The sequence below is a fragment of the Bos indicus x Bos taurus genome, chromosome 16 (assembly GCF_003369695.1).
Source record: "Bos indicus x Bos taurus breed Angus x Brahman F1 hybrid chromosome 16, Bos_hybrid_MaternalHap_v2.0, whole genome shotgun sequence".
NCBI classification, from domain to species: domain Eukaryota; kingdom Metazoa; phylum Chordata; class Mammalia; order Artiodactyla; family Bovidae; genus Bos; species Bos indicus x Bos taurus.
In genome coordinates this window covers 36,288,327-36,304,664 of record NC_040091.1, presented here as the reverse complement: position 1 = coordinate 36,304,664, position 16,338 = coordinate 36,288,327, and the positions used below count along the sequence as shown (strand labels likewise).

Here is a 16,338-nt window from a genome sequence, read left to right as displayed (position 1 = left end):
ATGCAGAATGTTTAAAGCAGCTGAAATCACAAATGAATATGAATTCTTTTGTTTGACATTATCAGTATATTTGTTGTTTGAAGTCTCTAAATTACTTGCCATATAACCATGATCTAGTAACAGGGTTCTTGCAAATATTAGCTGAATTAATAGGTGAGACAGATATGGCAGTCAGCCCAAGGAGAAAGAGAAAGCAAAGGCATAGAATCTCACTTTCACCAAGATATATTTAAGTGGCAATCTTTATATTTTTGCCTTAAATACATATTTATTCATATATAAATGAGTACTTGAAAAACTTGGGTTTTTATTTTTTTAAACTGAGCAAAAAAGAGGTTGGGACAAAAATAATTGGTCAAATAATTGGTTAAACTAGAGTTGGAACATTCTAGCATTGCTTTTTACATCTGAAAGAGAAGTGATATTATAGAAAAAGTTCAGGACTTTGGAGTTAGTATGACTAGATTTTGAAACATGACTTTACCATGTATTAACTCATAAGGGCTTGTTCCTTAAGCCTTCTGAATGTCTTTTTTTTCTCATTTGTTCAGGGTAGATAAATAAAAATTCTTCATATGTTAAATAAACTGCTTCTGAATTTCAATCATTCCAAAATGTTTATTAAGAAGCTATTGTGAACAAGGCAAAGTCCTGCTTCTCATGGAGCTTACAGCTCTTCTAATGTCAGATAATAAATAAACAGATCTATAACTCTGATGTCTACTGGTAAGTGCTCTGAGGCAAATAAACCAGGAGAAGGCCACAGAAAAAGACCAGAGTCAGAAGGATCATATGTGGAGTGGAGGTGTGGAATACTATTTAAAAAAAAAATTATTTTAGTTTTGGCTGTGTCCGGTCTTAGCTGAGGTGTGCGGGATATTTTGTTAAAGTGCCCAGGCTTTCTAGCTGTGGCAGGAGACCCAGCAGTGGCAGCGCACAGGCGTAGTTGCCCCTTAGCATGTGAGATCTTGGTTCCCCGACCAGGGATCAAACGCACATCCCCCCTGCGTTGGAAGGTGGATTCTTAACCACTGGACCACCAGGGAAGTCTCTAGAATGCTGTTAAATCTAGTATATTCAGAAAGTCCTTACAGTCTCTGGTTTGAGCAGAGATCAGAAGGAAGTGAAGGAGAAAGCCATGCAAATGTCTGGGGGAAAGTGTTCCGGGAAGAAAGGGAACAATACATGTAAAGATTCTGAGGTAGGATATTTGCTGTGTTCAAGGAACAGTGAGGAGGTTAGGCCAGTGATGCTGGGGCAGAAATAGCTTCATGGAAATAGGTTGAAGATTAGGTCAGGTGTAGCAAGGGACCAGGTCCCATAAGGCCTTGTAGGACATCTGGGACTTTGAAATTTATTGTGAATGAGACAGGAGATGTTGGAGGGCACTGTGCAGAGGAGTGACACGATTTTTCTAAGTTTCATTTTTACTACTGTTAATAATGGACCAGTTAGGGTGGAGGGACGTGTGTTGTGGGAAAAGTTGGAATGGGAGGTCAGTCAGGTGGTTAGTGAAATTGTTAAAGGGAGAGTTGGTTGGCATGTGGCATGGACCAGAGTGATAGATGTGGAGGTAGTGGATGGATTCTGGATGTATTTTGAAGGATTTCCTGATATATGGGACAGGTGGAGAAGAATCAGGAATTGCTAGTTTCTTGTTGTTGTTTATTTTTGGCTTGTGCAATTGAAGTATAAGGGAAAAGGTGGGATTGAACAGATTAATGGGAGACAGTGGAAATGAGAAGTTCTGTTTTGGATGTTTTAAATCTGAAATGTCAATATGGATGTGTAGTTTAGGGCAGAAGTTGAGCTGGAGGTTAAAGTGTAGGAACCATCAGAATACAGAGAGCGTTGAAAGCCATGGGACTCAAGGACCTCAGCAAGACAGTGGCAATAGAATAGTGACAATAGATAGTACTAGACCCCTCATGAGCACTTAGGGGTCTGCTAGATAGGAGAAAATCATTAAAGGAGACTGAGAAGTGACTAATGAGGTGGGGAGAAACCAAGTAATGAAAGCATTCCAGGATGAAGGGATCAATTGTGTCAAATGCTGTTGGGTCAGGTAAGGTGAGGTCTGAGAATTAACCAGGGTACATGGCAACGTGGAGGTGGCTGGGGATTTTCATGAGTAAACTTCCACAGAGTGAAAGCCTAATTAGTTGTAAGTTTAAGAGGAAATGGAAGAGAAGACAGAATGAAGACATCTTTTTTGAGAAGTTTTGTTGCAAAGGAAGCAGAGAAGAGGAGCTGTAGAAGGGCCCTGTCCTTACAGTTTGCAGTCACACTGGGTTTACTTCATTCATTCATTCACTACCTACCAAGACCCTGTAGGTATTGGAGTTTTCACCTGTACCATAGGTATTTTCACCTGTACCATACTTCTTGTCACACTGGGTTTACTTCATTCATTCATTCACTACCTACCAAGACCCTGTAGGTATTGGAATTTTCACCTGTACCATAGGTATTTTCACCTGTACCATACACATTCTCTGAGAATATGTTATCAAAGCATCTAGTACAGCTCTGCAAGCAGTACTTGGTGATACTCATCAAGAAGAGTAATAAGCAAAGGCATTAATACAATAGAAAGATACTTGTCTAAGGAATGGAACATTTTAATTCTAAAGAGTCATTAATGCTGGAATCACTCAAGTATATATGCTACTATTTGAACAGTTCCTCAGATTGTTTTTCTGGCAGCACCATAAGGCATTTTATATCTTAGCTCCTCAGTGAGCAATCAGACCTGCACCCCTGCACTGGGAGTGCAGTCTTAACCTCTGGACCACCAGGGAGGTCCCTCAAGTGGTTGTTTTAAACTGCATACCAGTGTGGTACCGTAACACATCCTATTATCTTTCAATTTTTAAATTTAGTGAAAGTGAGTATTTACTTTGAGCTCTTTGTTTTAGAGGCTGAAGCACCTACAAGGCTATGCAAGTTAGTTATTTTGGGGGGCAATTACCAAAATAACCACAACCTTGGAGAAGTATAGGGTACTGATGATTGGCAGCATCAGTAAAGGCCTCCTAGAGGAAGTGATCTTTGAAGTGATCCTTTACACATTAGCATGGTTCTTTGAGGACAGTCGGCTTTATATCGAACGGTGGAGATAATAGTAGAAAAGCTTAGTGGCAGAGAAGCGCACGTCTGAAAAAATGGTTAGTGTGGCCATCTTCATGGCCAGTTCAAATTGCTGGGTTGTCCTTTTAATGAATTATGTGCAAAGCAAATAGCACAACATGTATCTGGCTATAAAATAAGGTTCATGTGATTTGACTTTCAACTAGTACTATTTATATACATATATAGTAAATTAATTTTAACTAACTGTAGCTCTGATTCTTGAATACTCATCTGTTTCTGTAAAGATTTCCTAATTTTTAACGGCATTTTAGACATTTTAATGAAAAGCTTTGAATTGAACCTGTGTCTCATAAACTGATACTTTGGATAAAATAGGAAACCTTATATTGATTACATCCAGTATTCAAAATGTTAAGACATTCTCAGTTTTATTCCTGGGACAGAATAGTACATATTGTCATTGCTTTAATACTTCTTTATATGTTCTTTTTTAAGACTTAGAACAAGGTTCAGTTCATCAGTTAGTCTTTGTAAAAATTTTTAGGAAATTCAGGAAAGAATTTACATTGTGAAACTTTAAAAGTGATTGCTTTGTTCTTCCCTTCTCATATAATTAGCTTAGGAGTAAAAGAGATTGTATTTGGGTAGGACACTATGGGGCCTCCCTGGGACAGTCACTTCCCCTATATCCTCTACTTTAGCTCCTCTCTGAGGTACCCAGATAGTAGTCTCTGATGCACATTTCCTGAGTCGTTTTACAGATGTATAGCAAAATTACATGTGCCAAAGTCATTTCTCTGTGTCTTTAGGAAATGGAGTTATTTTTTCCTTCAAGTGGAGTGTGTGGGCCAGCAAACACTGCTAAATTTACTAATTGTACTACTTGTTGCATTGTTAAGCCCCATGCTGTCAGCGAAGGTAAGTACTGTGTTAAATACAGTATAGCCAATACATTCTGCTAATAGCTGAATTTGTTAATATTTGTTTTCTTGATATAGGCTATATGTTGAAATTAAAATATAGTTTTAATATTTCCATTCACTTTTTTGAAGGCACATGAATAAAAGTCATGTAATATGAGGGCAAAATCTGAGTTTACATTTGTCTTTCTCTTTGTGCATTTCTAAAAGGTGTTCCTTGGGTTCCTGCTCATGCTCATCCTATTACTGATCTTGATTCCCTGACTTTTAATCTGCTTTCTCTTCTCCCAGCCACATACTGTGATTAACTTAATTCACTTAAACAGCACTTCTAATTTAAAGCAATGTCTATCAGATCTGCAGTATGCCCTTCCTGAGAAAGCTAGAAACTTCTTTTGGTTCTGAGTATCTGAAACAGTTCTTTCATATGTGTGTGTTTGTGTGTATGTGTGTGAAAGAGTTTGCAATTTTTTTCTTTATTTTTCTTCATGTGTTTGTTTTAGTTGTTCAATGTGTTTTTGTCAGTCATCCCAAATCCTTTTGGAAATGAGATGGGGTATAATTTAAAAGGTCATCTTTAAAAAACTGCAATATACTAAATAATAGATGTTTAAATAAATACTAAGTAAATACTATTTATTTATACTAAATAAATAATAGATGAATGAATGGATTTGAAAAATTTTTGTATTCTAAGTATTATATGGGTTTAAATCATTTTTATTTTTTAAAGATTTAAACTATATTTCGTATACTCATATTTGATATATGAAAGTAGAGGCATATGAGTTCAAGTAAAAAATTTTTGTTGAATCTAATCAGATGGCAGAATATTTTATTTAAACTTTGATATATGAAGGCATTTTTTATTTTTAAATTTCAATTTTAGGGATTTTTAAACCATTGTGAAATGCATAACTAACCCAATTCAGCTTAAGCTGTGACGATATATATATATATATATATATATATATATATATATATATAGTTTCAGGTCTCATGTTGAGTTTATTATTAGATTTACTTGGCCCCCTTCCACTGGCTGGTTTATGTTTCTTTTTCTATAATGATCCGATTTCCTGGTGCATTTAATTTTACCTGTGGTCTCTAAGAAGAGATTTTTTTAAAAAAGGAGTTGTTAAGAGAGCAGCTGAAATGGAATAACAGAATATTATCTTTTGTTGACTGTCCACTGCCCCAAAGAAGGCCAAAAAGGCTTGTTGATTAAGCAAAACTGAGTTTATTGCTTACTACAGTAAGGAGATCACACTTAGTGGACCTTACAATGGAGAGGTCATGGGCAGATAGTGGAGAATTTCAGGTGTGACCCTGAGAGATTTAAGATAGGTCTGTCAGTGCAGTGGTATGATTGAAATGGGGTAAAATTTGTGATATAATAGTTTAGAATTAGTAGAAACATTGAGGCAAGAATCTTAACCAAGTCTTAAAAGTATACAACTGTTTGAGTTATTTGCCCTATTGAAGGAATATTGTGAAAAAGAAACAGTTTGAATAGTCTGTTGTTGAGATAACTGGACTTTTGGGAGGTTCTTGAGCTAAACAGTGAAGTTATTTACTGATTTACAGTTTTATCTTTGTAGGCAGTAATTTCTTGGCACAAATGATAAAGTCATGTGGATGTAGGCGGCCTTGGTTCTTAGTATTCTAGTTAATCTATATGGATGCAGTGATTCACTTCTAACTTATAAGAGAACTAGAGAAAAAAAGCTTAATTTGTGGAACAAATGGTGGAAATTTGGGGTATTGTAGTCTTTTTACCTAAGTAGATTGAAATATATTTTGTTATTTGGGACTTAGGATTTAAAAGGGAAGAAAAACAAGGTGAATTTTCTTGTTTTGTTTTCTAATTTATAAATTATGCAATGTGTTTGTCTTGATGTCCTTAGTATTATTTACATATAGTTAGTTTAATTCCATCGATAAAATAAATTATTTTTACTCTGAAATCAGGCTGTGTAGATTTGTATTCTGGCTCTGCTACTTACTAGCCATGGGAATACTGGATAAATTACTTAACCTCTTTGTACCTTGTTTTTTCATCTATAAAATGGGAATAACAGTATCCCCTCTTCACGAGGTAGTGGTAAGGTTTAAGTGCACTTAATGTAATGGTTACATGACTAAATGATTAATTAAGTGATTAAATGTAGAGATTAATGTCCTAAACAGTGCCCAGAACTTAAAGTGCTGTATGTGTTAGGCATTATTACTATTATGCTGCTGCTGCTGCCAAGTCGCTTCAGTCGTGTCCGACTCTATGCGACCCCATAGACGGCAGCCCACCAGGCTTCCCCATCCCTGGGATTCTCCAGGCAAGAACACTGGAGTGGGTTGCCATTTCCTTCTCCAAAGCATGAAAGTGAAAAGTGAAAGCTAAGTCGTTCAGTCGTGTCCGATTCTTCGTGACCCCACGGACTACAGCCTACCAGGCTCCTCTGTCCATGGGAGTTTCCAGGCAAGAGTACTGGAGTGGGGTGCCATTATTACTATTATGATTACTACTATATTCCTACTACCACTACTACTGTTATTATGTTTTACTTTTTAAGTAAAGGTGAATGACACCTTAGAGACAAAGCAGTAGTTTAAAATACTAACAAAATCCAACATCCGTCATCCCCAGAAAGAAAATCCCTTTATTGTTTGAGGAACAAAATACTTTATTTTTTTAAAGTCTAAACTTAAGCCCATAAAGTAGGATTAATGCTTCCATCTAGTTGTTTTTGCAGCTATCAGCAATTACCTATTCCGATTGTCCATTACTGTTGGTATTGGGCAGGAGATGTTAACCAAATATGGGAGAGCTGCTTTTGCACTTGAAATGGTCAAGACATTAGGCTTTTTGATATATTAGAACCCTGAAGTTTTGTTGGAAATTTTCCTTTCTTTTAACAGATTACTGCATTAAACAATTTGCTGCATTTTTCATAACATTGTCCTCTCTGATTGTATGTTCCTCCTCAGTAAAATAAGTTAGGATAGTTTAAGAACAGAATAGACATTATTCTGTGAAACTGTATAGAAAATTCTTATGAAAGAAAAGTATATTGTGTAGTTCACTGTTGTGTTTTGGCTCTAAAAACTGACTTACTACCTAACAAGTGCCCCCCTGAATTTCGGCTGATTGAATTTGGTTAAGTTCCCAGCTTTTTATGTGTTGGATTTCCTTCAAGTAATTCAGCATCTGGAATACTATGGAAGAGCCATGACAGTTTTTGATATAGAGAGACTGGATTTACATATGATTTCACTTATATGAGGAATATAAAAAATGAACAACAAATGAACAAACAAAGCAGATACAGGTTCACAGAGTCCAAGAATAAGCTGGTGGTTGCCAGAGGGAGAGGGGTTTGGGGAGGTGGACAAAATAGGTGAAGGGGATTAAAAGGTACACATTTATAAAATAAATAGGTCAGGAGGATGTAATGCACACATCGACGAGTCAGTAACCCTGTAACAGCTTTGCATGGTGACGGATGATAACTCGTCTTAATGCGGTGATCATTTCGGAGTGTGGAATCAGTGTACACCTGAAACTAATGTAGTATTATATGTTAATTATAAATAAAAGGATTGGATATAACATTGTTAATCTCAGTTTCAATAAAAATTCTTGGAGTGGGCCCAGCTTTGCTAGGAGTTAGAGTTTTAAACTCTAAAACTCACAGTTTTAGAGTTTTATGATTGTTTTATCCTATCTGAAGGAGCAAACAGTCGAAGGGAATGTACAATAGGTTCGTTGAACTGTTGTATATATAATACTCTGACTTTGTATGGAGCTTAGCATGCATTTTTGAAGCACAAAATTAAGGTATTGAAAATATCTAATGAATTGGTAAGTTATGGGGACTTTCAATGAAGTCATCAATCTTTCACTTATAAGGAATCTCAAGAGTTCTGTTAGTTCCTACTAAAGAATCCCAGTCTTCAAGAAGGATAGCTTTTAATGGTCCTAACAAAGTAGTTGTGCATTAGGCTACTGAAAACATTTTAGAAATAGTGAAATTTGCCTGCTAATATGTTCCAACATCTAATACCCTTTAGAAGGAAATGAGAGCCCCTAGGATTGTCAGTTGTAATGTCTTGAGTGAGGGCAGAGAAGAAAGTCTCCTCAAATCTTGTTATGAGACTGTTAGAAATTAAGTATAGAACAACAATAGTTTTTATTATTAATACTAATTGTAGTTCATGTTTATGGAATGATAAGTACTTTACATGAATTATTTAATTCGTAAAACTGTGAGGCTAGGTATTATTTGAAATGCATGCCACAGAGAAAGAAACCTAGGCAGTGAGATGTTAATAACTTGCCAAAAGTCCTACAACTCTTAGGTTGTAGGGTTGGGATTTGAACCAAATTTGTCTTCTTTTTATCACATTATACTGTCCTGCATCTACATGGGTTATCACTTAGACCCTATAAATCCCCATCGTCAAGTTTGATTATTAACCCCATTTTACCGATGTGGAATCTAAGAATTAGAAAGGGGTAGGTTATAACTTGAAATCCAGGGCTGTTTGATTCCACAGCTGGAATTATTTGTGATATTTGTGGTACTCCATGAATATTGAGATCAACTAATTATGGAAAGCCATTTCTAATAGGTATGAAGGGTAATCTGAATATCTTAAACATAGTTTTAAAAAACTTAATTGGGTGGAAAATACTTATAGTTTAAGATGGAACTTGGAGAAATGAATGCTGTTCTGGTCAAGGTAATGGTTAAGAGATGAATGCTGCTGCTAAGTCACTTCAGTTGTGTCCGACTCTGTGCGACCCCATAGACAGCAACCACCAGGCTCCCCCATCCCTGGGATTCTCCAGGCAAGAACACTGGAGTGGGTTGCCATTTCCTTCTCCAATGTGTGAAAGTGAAAAGTGAAAGTGAAGTTGCTCAGTCGTGTCCTACTCTTAGTGACCCCATGGACTGAAGCCTACCAGACTCCTCCATCCATGGGATTTTCCAGGCAAGAGTACTGGAGTGGGGTGCCATTGCCCTCTCTGTAAGAGATGAATAACAAGTTCTTAAAAACTGTAAATTTAGAATACTTTCTTAAAATTTTTCAGTTAAATGGGAATAATGCTTTTTATATTTCTAAAGATGTTTAATTTGATTACAACAATCATTGTTCTTTTTAACTGTTTTTATTTTCATTTTAAAATCAATTTTTATTGGAGTATAGTTGCCTTAGGCTTCCCTGATAACTCAGTTGGTAAAGAATCCGCCTGTAATGCAGGAGACCCTGGTTTGATCCTTGAGTAGGGAAGATCCCCTGGAGAAAGAAAAGGCTACCCACTCCAGAATTCTGGCCTAGAGAATTCCATGGACCTTATAGTCCATGGGGTCATAAAGAGTCGGACATGACTGAGCGACCTTTACACACACAGAGTTGTCTTACAAGTTGTATTAGTTTCTGATGGAGCAAAGACAATTAGTTATTCATATATATATATCCCCTCTTTTTTATATTTCTTTCCCATGAGGTCACCACAGAACACTGAATAGAGTTCCCTGTGTTATACAGTGGGTTCTCATTAGTTGTCTATTTTATGCATAGTGTATATATGTCAATCCCGATTTCCCAATTAATCTCACCACCCCACCCCTGACCCTTGGTATACATATGTTTATTCTCTATTTCTGTGTCTCTGTTTATGCTTTGTAACTAAGTTCATCTGTACCATTTTTCTAGATTCCACATATAGGTGATAATATATGATGCTTGTTTTTCTCTTTCTGACTTCAGACTGTATGACAGTCCCTAGGTCCATCCATGTCTCTGCAGATGGCACAATTTTGTTTCTTTTTGTGCCTGAGTAATATTCTATTGCCTCTATGTAAGGCTGGATACTGTAAAACTCTTAGAGGAAAACATGGAAAACATTCTTTGACATAAATTGCAGCAAGATCTTTTTTGACCCACCTCCTAGAGTAGTGACAAGAAAAACAAAAATAAACAAATAGGACCTAATTAAATTTAAAAGCTTTTGGCACAGCAAGTTCAGTTCAGTCGATCAGTCGTGTCCGACTCTTTGTGACCCCATGAATTGCAGCACACCATGCCTCCCTGTCTATCACCAACTCCCGCAGTTCACTCAGACTCACGTCCATCGAGTCAGTGATGCCATCCAGCCATCTTATCCTCTGTTGTCCCCTTCTCCTCCTGCTCCCAATCCCTCCCAACATCAGAATCTTTTCCAACGAGTCAACTCTTCGCATGAGGTAGCCAAGGTATTGGAGTTTCAGCTTTAGCATCAGTCCTTCCAGTGAACACCCAGGACTGATCTCCTTTAGAATGGACTGGTTGGATCTCCTTGCAGTCCAAGGGACTCTCAAGAGTCTTCTCCAACACCACAGTTCAAAATCATCAGTTCTTCAGTGCTCAGCTTTCTTCACAGTCCAACTCTCACATCCATACATGGCCACTGGAAAAACTGTAGCCTTGACTAGATGGAACTTTGTTGGCAAAGTAATGTCTCTGCTTTTGAATATGCTATCTAGGTGGGTCATAACTTTCCTTCCAAGGAGTAAGCGTCTTTTAATTTCATGGCTGCAGTCACCATCTGCAGTGATTTTGGAGCCCCAAAAAATAAAGTCTGACACTGTTTCCACTGTTTCCCCATCTATTTCCCATGAAGTGATGGGACCAGATGCCATGATCTTCGTTTTCTGACTGTTGAGCTTTAAGCCAACTTTTTCACGCTCCACTTTCACTTTCATCAAGAGGCTTTTGAGTTCCTCTTCACTTTCTGCCATAAGGGTGGTGTCATCTGCATGTCTGAGGTTATTGATATTTCTCCCGGCAGTCTTGATTCCAGCTTGTGCTTCTTCCAGCCCAGCGTTTCTCATGATGTACTCTGCATAGAAGTTAAATAAGCAGGGTGACAATATACAGCCTTGATGTCTTCCTTTCCCTATTTGGAAGCAGTCTGTTGTTCCATGTCCAGTTCTAACTGTTGCTTCCTGACCTGCATACAGGTTTCTCAAGAGGCAGGTCAGGTGGTCTGGTATTCCCATCTCTTTCAGAATTTTCCACAGTTTATTGTGATCCATACAGTCAAAGGCTTTGGCATAGTCAATAAAGCAGAAATAGATATTTTTCTGGAACTCTCTTGCTTTTTCCATGATCCAGCAGATGTTGGCACTTTGATCTCTGGTTCCTCTGCCTTTTCTAAATCGAGCTTGAACATCTGGAAGTTCACGGTTCACGTATTGCTGAAGCCTGGCTTGGAGAATTTTGAGCATTACTTTACTAGCGTGTGAGATGAGTGCAATTGTGCAATAGTTTGAGCATTCTTTGGCATTGCCTTTCTTTGGGATTGGAATGAAAACTGACCCTTTCCAGTCCTGTGGCCACTGCTGAGTTTTCCAAATTTGCTGGCATATTGAGTACAGCACTTTCACAGCATCATCTTTCAGGATTTGGAGTAGTTCAACTGGAATCCCATCACCTCCACTAGCTTTGTTCATAGTGATGCTTTCTAAAGCCCACTGGACTTCACATTCCAGGGTGTCTGGCACAGCAAAAGAAACCATAAATAAGATTAAAAAACAGCCCTCAGATTGGGAGGAGATATTTGCAAATGAAGCAACTGACAAGGGATTAATCTCCAAAATACTCAAGCAGCTCAGTATCAAAAAAAGAATCCAAACAAAAAATGACAGAGAAGACATACAGATGGCCAACAAATACAGGAAAAGATGCTCAGCATCACTATCACTGGTTATTAGAGAAATGCAAATTAAAACTACAATGAGGTATTACCACACACTTATCAGAATGGCCATTATCAAAAAAAAAAAAAAAAAAACAAATCTGCAAACAATAAATGCTGGAGAGGGTAAGAAGAAAAGGGAACCCTCCTACAGAATTGGTGGGAATGTAAATTGATACAACCACTATGGAGAACAGTATGGAGGTTCCTTAAAACACTAAAAGTAGGACTACCATTTGAGAAATCCTACTCCTGGGCATATACCCAGAGGTAACCATAATTCCAAAAGATACATGTACTCCAATGTTCATTGCAGCTCTGTGTACAATATCCAGGATGTGGAAGCAACTTAAATGTCCATCAGCAGAGGAGGGTATAAAGAAGATGTGGTACATCTATACAGTGGAGTATTACTCAGTTCTTATTTTGTTTTATCCTGTTTTTAAAGTTGAAGTCTTTTCCTAGGTGTAATTTATTTTCATGTATTTCAGGTTACTCTGCCCCTTGCTCCTGCACTCCAGAACCACTCCCTTGTTCCTTTTCTCCTCAGGGCCTTTCTACTACTTTGTTTTCCCTGGGAGGTGCATCCCTTCCTCCTCCCACCCCCCAAAATGTCATTTTCTCAGGGAAACCCCAAATGACATGTTCTCTTGTTGCACTCTGCTTTCCCTTTATAGCGCTTAGCATGGTTTGCTGTTATATATTGTGTAATTATATGTGTATGTGTGTGTGCATGTAGATGCATATATAGCTATCATACATAATATATATTAATTTTTGAGTGATCATTTTTACCTCTACTGTATTACAAACTCTGATTATAGGAACAGTATTTGTTTCATTATCATACTTTAAAAAATATTTTGTACTCCTCATTGTACCTTTTATTTTAAGAGAAGAAAGTGAAATAAAATGTTACTTGCTCAGTCGTGTCCAACACTTTATGACCCCATGGGCTGTAGCCCACCAGGCTTCTCTGTCCAAGGGATTCTCCAGGCAGGAATACTAGAGTGGGTTGCCATTCCTTTCTCCAGGGGATCTTCCCAACCCAGGGATTGAACCCCGGTCTCCAGCATTGCAGGCAGATTCTTTACCATCTGCGTCACCAGGGAATGTGTTACTTAGGAGTCTTTAGTGTCTGACTGTTGTCCGAGAATGTGGTCTCTGTGATGTTTGTTTCTTTGAAATTTGTTGTTGTCCTTTGTGACTTAACTAGTGACTCATTTAAAAAAATTCCAGTGTGTGTTTGAAAGAAGGATGTTGCTGCATTGTTCTCTCTTTATATATAAGTAGTTATTAATTCAAACTTGTACTTTTTTGAACTGCTTGAATAATCAGCTTCTGAAAAAAACTTTGTTAAATTCTTCCATGTTAAAATTATCTATTATTATGAATTTGTCATTTCTCCTTTCAATTTGGACTGCTTTGTTTATCTTGAGGCTTTTTTGTGTGTGTGATTATCTTTTTATTCCTAACGTAGTATCTTACTTTAGTCCCAATAATTGTTTTTTGTTGTTTACCTTAAAAGAGGCATATATTTTTCTAATTTTTAGCCTTTTCGTTATATATCTTATAATCATTATAACTGAATTTTATTTCATTCCTATTTAAATTTTTTTTGCTTTTTCAATCCAGTCTAGCAGTGTTAAAATAGTTGAATTTAACTCATTGCCATTTATTGTGATAACTGATTTGGATTCCTTTTTTTATCATACTTAAGATGTTTTTTTCATTTTTTCTCCCTGCTCTTTAACCCCCCACCTCTTTCCACCTTCTGTTAGATGGATAAATTTTTCTTTATTTCCCTCTTTCTTTATTGTTTATCTGCCAATTTGAAAGCCCTAGAGAGGGGATCCGCAGACTACAGCCATTGGGCTAAGCTGGATCAGCTACCTGAGTTTATAAATAAAGTCTTATTTGGGGCTCTCTTGGTGGTCCAATGGTTAGGATTCTGTGCTCCCAAAGCAGGGAGCCTGGGTTCAATCCCTGGTGAGGGAAATAGACCCCACAATCCGCAACTAAATATCCCAGCTGCTACTGCTGCTGCTGCTAAGTCGCTTCAGTCGTGTCTGACTCTGTGCAACCCCATAGACGGCAGCCCACCAGGCTCCCCCGTCCCTGGGATTCTCCAGGCAAGAACACTGGAGTGGGTTGCCATTTCCTTCTCCAATGCATGAAAGTGAAAAGTGAAAGTGAAGTCGCTCAGTCGTGTACGACTCTTAGCGACGCCATGGACTGCAGCCTACCAGGCTCCTCTGTCCATAGGATTTTCCAGGCAAGAGTACTGGAGTGGGGTGCCATTGCCTTCTCCAATATCCCAGAGGCTACAACAAAGATGGAAGATCCCATGTGCCACAACTAACACCTGGCACAGCCAAATAAATTTTTTTTTAAATAAAGTTTATTGGAACACAGCCATACTCATTCATTTATGTATTGTCTATGGCTGCTTTTATTGCTACATTAGTATGATTGAGTAGTTGTGACAGATACTAGTAAATCCTGAAATGCCTAAAATATTAACTGTCTTACCTTTTACAGAAAAAGTTTACTGACCTCTGATATAGAGTATATATTTTTTAATTCATTTGTTCAGTAGCTAAGTTGTGTCCAACTCACGTGTTCAACTCTTTTGCAACCCCATGGACTGTAGCTGGCCAGGCTCCTCTGTCCATGGAATTCTCCAGGCAAGAATACTGGAGTGGGTTTCCATTTCCTTCTTCAGGGATCTTCCCGGAACAGGGATTGAACCCGTGTTTTCTTTTTGGCAGGTGGATTCTTTCCCATTGAGCCACCAGGGAAGCCCATATTTTTAAATTGGTTCTACTTAAATTTTAGCATCTTAAAATTTAAATTTTAAATTAAATTTAGCATCTTAAAATTTAAATTTCTACTTAATTTTCAGCATCTTTAGTACTTAGCTCTAATAAATCATATTAATAAAATTTGAGCTTGTTCACTCCAAATTTTTCCAGAGACAGACTTTAGAATGGTTTACGCAACCGCTGAGATCTTCTTTTCCCATCTTCCAATTTATTGGTGTGAAAGTGTTCTCCTTTTTAAATTTTAAGTAGCTTTATTGATGTTTAACTTATATAGTATAAAATGCACACATTCTAATTGTACATTTTTGGTACTAATAATGTCAAACTCTTAGAGTCAAGAAGTCCTCCTTAGTGGATAAACTTGGTCCTGGCTGATGTCTCTTGGGAGAGATTTAGAGGATGAGTGGTTTTGATTATTTGCATGTTACTATGTGAAAGCAGGAGGATTGAATAGATTTATTCCAGGCCTAATTGTGTGCCTTTATGATTATAGGGTTTGAAAAGTCACTGTGTCTTTTATTGTTGAAAGTCAGGGCTTGCTCTTTACACCTGCCTGGAATAAAGAAACATCTGTTGCTAGGCAGCCAAAGCACTAGCACCTACCAACTTCGATGTGTGCATGAGGAATCTTAGACTGTCTTCAGAACCTAGTGATATGTAGTGCAAGTGAAATATCTATACTCAAATGTGTGAATTAGAAGAAATAAGAATATAGATAAAAGAATGGCAGAGAGCTCAGTGAAAATCCTAATAACTCTATCTGGCAAGAATGATCATAGTATATAATGTTTGGAATGACTGTTATAATTCTATGGCTTGACACTGATTATGTGGCCTTGAAGACATTTCTTAACGTCTCTAAAGCTTTATTTATTTTTTTGTTCTGCAAAGTGAAGATGACAGAACCTACTTCATGAGTAAGTTAATACATGTGATGCACTCGGAATAGTTTGCCTAGTAAGTATACAATGAAGTGTTGACTATTAGTAGTAGTAGCTTTAGAGATAATATCACGTAACACATTTTTTGAAAAACCTGAATCAGTTATATTTTATCGCTTTGTAACAACCATCCCCAAATTAGTTCCTTGAAAATGATTTATTATTTCACCTGGGCTCAGTTGGCAATTTTCTTGTACTATACATGAGGTTGCTTAGTGGCTTCATGCAGCTCGAAACTGTGCTGGAGCTGGAATGTACAAGATTGTTTTTCATCCTTCCAAGACTACTTCCATGTGGCATCTTACCATTCAGCTTCCCTGGTGGCTCACATGCTAAAGAGCCTATCTGCAATGCAGGAGACCTGGGTTCGACCCCTGGGTCAGGAAGATCCCTTGGAGAAGGAAATGGTAACCCACTCCAGTATTATTGCCTGGAGAATCCCATGGACAGAGGAACCTTGGTGGGCTAGAGTCCATAGGGTCACAAAGAGTCAGTCACGACTGAGCAACTAACACTTTTTCACTTCCTTACCATTCAGTAGTCTATCCTAAGCTTCATTATGGCATGGTTGCTGGCTTCCAAAAAGAGTATTGAAGGCAGTCCTCAATGTGCAAGAGCTCAACAAGCCTCTGCCTCCATCATGCCTTACTGTCCTAATGGCTAACTCTAGTCATGTGGCCAAATCAGTATGAGAGGGAATTACACAAAGGCATGAATACCAGTATGTAAACCGAGAACTTCCAGATGTTCAAGCTGGATTTAGAAAAGGCAGAGGAACCAGAGATCAAATTGTCAACATCCGTTGGATCATAGAAAAA

At 37.7% G+C, this 16,338-nt stretch overlaps 1 protein-coding gene across 3 annotated transcripts in view; it reads left to right on the top strand.

Annotated features, from left to right (window-relative positions):
* Positions 1 to 16,338, top strand: part of NME7 (NME/NM23 family member 7) — a 247,828-nt gene that overhangs the window by 66,195 nt on the left and 165,295 nt on the right. For 2 of the 3 annotated variants that reach the window (XM_027564741.1, XM_027564739.1), the window contains exon 7: positions 3,903 to 4,011. The exons of the other annotated variant lie outside the window; for it this stretch is intronic. In XM_027564741.1, the coding sequence (XP_027420542.1) occupies positions 3,903 to 4,011 (109 nt within the window). The remainder of the gene's footprint in view (positions 1 to 3,902; positions 4,012 to 16,338) is intronic. 3 annotated transcript variants of the gene reach the window in all.